Source organism: Elephas maximus, chromosome 11, assembly GCF_024166365.1.
Source record: "Elephas maximus indicus isolate mEleMax1 chromosome 11, mEleMax1 primary haplotype, whole genome shotgun sequence".
Classification (NCBI taxonomy): domain Eukaryota; kingdom Metazoa; phylum Chordata; class Mammalia; order Proboscidea; family Elephantidae; genus Elephas; species Elephas maximus.
Genome location: NC_064829.1, coordinates 55,844,636 through 55,848,358, shown reverse-complemented (window position 1 = coordinate 55,848,358; position 3,723 = coordinate 55,844,636). Strand labels below are relative to the sequence as shown.

General features: G+C 63.3%; 1 protein-coding gene across 1 annotated transcript in view; it reads left to right on the top strand.

Moving 5' to 3' along the window:
• Window positions 1-222: 222 nt before the first annotated feature.
• Window positions 223-3,723, top strand: part of SKOR2 (SKI family transcriptional corepressor 2) — a 36,098-nt gene continuing 32,597 nt past the window's right edge. Inside the window, exon 1 of the mRNA XM_049901657.1 lies at window positions 223-2,814. Within this exon, the coding sequence (XP_049757614.1) occupies window positions 223-2,814 (2,592 nt within the window). The remainder of the gene's footprint in view (window positions 2,815-3,723) is intronic.

The following is a 3,723-nucleotide window of genomic DNA, read 5'->3' as shown; positions in this document are numbered from 1 at the left end:
GCATTTCTAAAGGGCGACCTTGAAGGAACTTGAAAGAAATGAGTTTCCTGTGTCAGGAACTTGGTCCTTTGGCCCATGATAATTATTATAAGTCCTCAGCTAGCGATTCACCCCATCGCTTCTCTTTTAGCCTGAAAAGGCTTCAAATCAACGCTTCCCTCTTTCCTTTCCAGTCTCCAAGGCAGACCCGGAAGGCTCGGCCCGGGATCGGCGGCGGAGGAGATGGCTTCCAGCCCGCTGCCAGGGCCCAACGACATACTGCTGGCGTCGCCGTCGAGCGCCTTCCAGCCTGACGCGCTAAGCCAACCGCGGCCGGGCCACGCCAACCTCAAACCCAACCAGGTGGGCCAGGTGATCCTCTATGGCATTCCCATCGTGTCTTTGGTGATCGACGGGCAGGAGCGCCTGTGCCTGGCACAGATCTCCAACACGCTCCTCAAGAATTTCAGCTACAACGAGATCCACAACCGCCGCGTGGCGCTGGGCATCACGTGCGTGCAGTGCACTCCCGTGCAGCTGGAGATCCTGCGGCGCGCCGGGGCCATGCCCATCTCCTCTCGCCGCTGCGGCATGATCACCAAGCGCGAGGCCGAGCGTCTGTGCAAGTCGTTTCTGGGCGAAAACCGGCCGCCTAAGCTGCCTGACAACTTTGCCTTCGACGTGTCGCATGAGTGCGCCTGGGGCTGCCGTGGCAGCTTCATCCCTGCGCGCTACAACAGCTCGCGCGCCAAATGCATCAAGTGCAGCTATTGCAACATGTACTTCTCGCCCAACAAGTTCATCTTCCACTCCCACCGCACGCCGGACGCCAAGTACACGCAGCCCGATGCAGCCAACTTCAACTCCTGGCGTCGCCACCTCAAGCTCACGGACAAGAGTCCCCAGGACGAGCTTGTCTTCGCCTGGGAGGACGTGAAGGCCATGTTCAACGGCGGGAGCCGCAAGCGTGCGCTGCCCCAGCCAGGCGCGCACCCGGCCTGTCACCCACTCAGCTCTGTCAAGGCTGCCGCCGTGGCCGCCGCGGCGGCAGTGGCCGGTGGCGGGGGGCTGCTGGGCCCGCACCTGCTGGGGGGGCCTCCGCCGCCGCCGCCACCGCCCCCGCTGGCGGAGTTGGCCGGCGCGCCGCACGCCCATCACAAGCGGCCGCGCTTCGACGACGACGACGACTCGCTGCAGGAGGCGGCCGTAGTGGCTGCCGCCAGCCTCTCGGCCGCCGCTGCCAGCCTCTCGGTGGCCGCGGCCTCCGGCGGCGCCGGGGCGGGCGGGGGGGGCGCGGGGGGCGGCTGCGTGGCTGGAGTCGGCGCCGGCGCGGGTGCGGGGGCTGGCGCCAAAGGCCCGCGCAGCTATCCGGTCATCCCCGTGCCCAGCAAGGGCTCATTCGGGGGCGTGCTGCAGAAGTTCCCGGGCTGCGGGGGACTCTTCCCGCACCCCTACACCTTCCCAGCCGCGGCCGCCGCCTTCGGCCTCTGCCACAAAAAGGAGGACGCGGGAACAGCGGCCGAGGCCCTAGGAGGCGCGGGCGGCGGTGGCGCGGCGCCCAAGACCGGCTTGTCGAGCCTCTTCTGGCCCGCGGGCCGCAAGGACGCCTTCTACCCGCCTTTCTGCATGTTCTGGCCGCCGCGGACCCCCGGCGGGCTGCCGGTGCCCACCTACCTGCAGCCGCCCCCGCAGCCACCCTCGGCGCTCGGCTGTGCGCTGGGCGACAGCCCGACCCTGCTACGCCAGGCTTTCCTGGACCTGGCCGAGCCGGGCGGCGCGGGAGGGAGCGCCGAGGCTGCGCCGCCGTCAGGCCAGCCTCCTCCGGTGGTGACCAACGGCCCGGGCCCCGGTCCGCCGCCTCCTACCGGGAGCGCTGGCGCTCGCGACGCGCTCTTCGAGTCGCCCCCGGGCGGTAACGGCGGGGACTGCAGCGCGGGTTCCACGCCGCCCGCCGACCCTGGCGCAGCGTCCGGGGCCGGGGCCGGAACGGGCCCCGTGGGCGCCCGGGTACCGGCGCCCCACCACCCGCATCTTCTGGAAGGGCGCAAGGCGGGCGGTGGCGCCTACCACCATTCGAGCGCCTTCCGGCCTGTGGGCGGCAAGGACGACGCGGAGAGCCTGGCCAAGCTGCACGGGGCGTCGGCTGGCGCTCCGCACTCGGCCCAAGCGCATCACCATCATCACCATCCCCACCCGCACCACCACCACCACCACCACCATCCCCCGCAGCCGCCATCACCACTGCTCCTGCTGCCTCCACAGCCTGACGAGCCGGGGTCTGAGCGCCACCACCCAGCCCCGCCGCCGCCGCCCCCGCCCCCGCCCCCGCTGGCGCCGCAGCCGCACCACCGAGGCCTTCTGTCCCCCGGGGGCACCAGCTGCAGCTACCCCAGCGAGGACAGCTCCGAGGACGAGGACGTCGAGGAAGAGGAGCAGGAAGTGGACGTGGAGGGCCACAAGCCTCCCGAGGGCGAGGAGGAGGAGGAGGAAGGTCGAGACCCCGACGACTACGAGGAGGAAGACGAGGAGACTGGGGTCCTGCTGGGGGACCCCTTAGTCGGGGCTGGCCGGTTCCTCCAGGGCCGAGGGCTGTCGGAGAAAGGGAGCAGCCGGGACCGCGCGCCGACCGCCGCGGGCGCTTTCCCGCTCGCCCTGAACTCCTCCAGGCTGCTGCAAGAGGACGGGAAACTGGGTGACCCCGGCGGCGCAGACCTGCCCCCTCCTCCGCCCCCGCCCCCGCCCCTGGCCCCCCAGAAAGCTAGCGGCGGCGGCGGCAGCAGGCCGGACAGCCCGGTCCACCATCCATCACTGGAGGAGCAGCCCTCCTACAAAGATGTAAATATCCCCTTTAGGCTCCTTGGAGCTAATTATTATTATTTAAATGCACCTTTAGGCTGAATCGGTTACAAATGCACAGGAAAGATGAATCACCAGATTTCCCCACAGAAATGAAATATTCAGTGTGTTTGGGAGGGCTTCTTTACTGCCAATAGTCCTCCATAAAAATGTGGCTTCTGGCCTCTTCTTTAAAAACCTTTCAAAGGCTTGGAAACCTCCATTCCCTCTTACATTTAGGTTGGCTGATAGTAGAAGTTAGAAAAGACCCCTTAATTGATTTAGGCCTTCCTAACAATACCTTACCCCCCGCCCCCGCAAAAAAAGAAAAAAAAATCCTTTACTGTAGAGTCCATGTGACCCTATAGGACAGATTACAGCTGCCCCATAGGGTTTCCAAGGAGCTGGGGTGGATTCGAACTGCCAAGCCTTTGGTTAGCAGCAGAGTTCATAACCACTGCACCACCAGCCCAGCACAATTGTTCCCCCAAAAAGTGCTCCCTCCAAAGCAGGACCCACCAAAGTGGAGTTGAAATAATACTATCTGCATTTCTTCCCTGCAGCCCACCAAAGTCAAAATCAAAAAAGATGGAAAATACGTTGGCTTCGAAAGTGAAATTCAGTGTTACCGTAATTGCTTTAATCAAGGTCAGAGGCAAGAATGGACACATCCATAAGATATTGTGTCCAGTGAAACAAAAGAATCTTCAAACAGACTCTCCTTTCTCAAACCAGTCTCAATCAGTATGGATGTGCTACCTGGGATCCCTAAGAGACCAAAGTTAAATTTAAACATTCAGCATTCAGTGTTCACTCAAGTGTTCATAAAGAAAAAAAAAAAAACACTCCCAGGGACTTCAGAGAGAAGTGACACTGTCATGATGTAGTATAGATCTGGCATGTTTATTT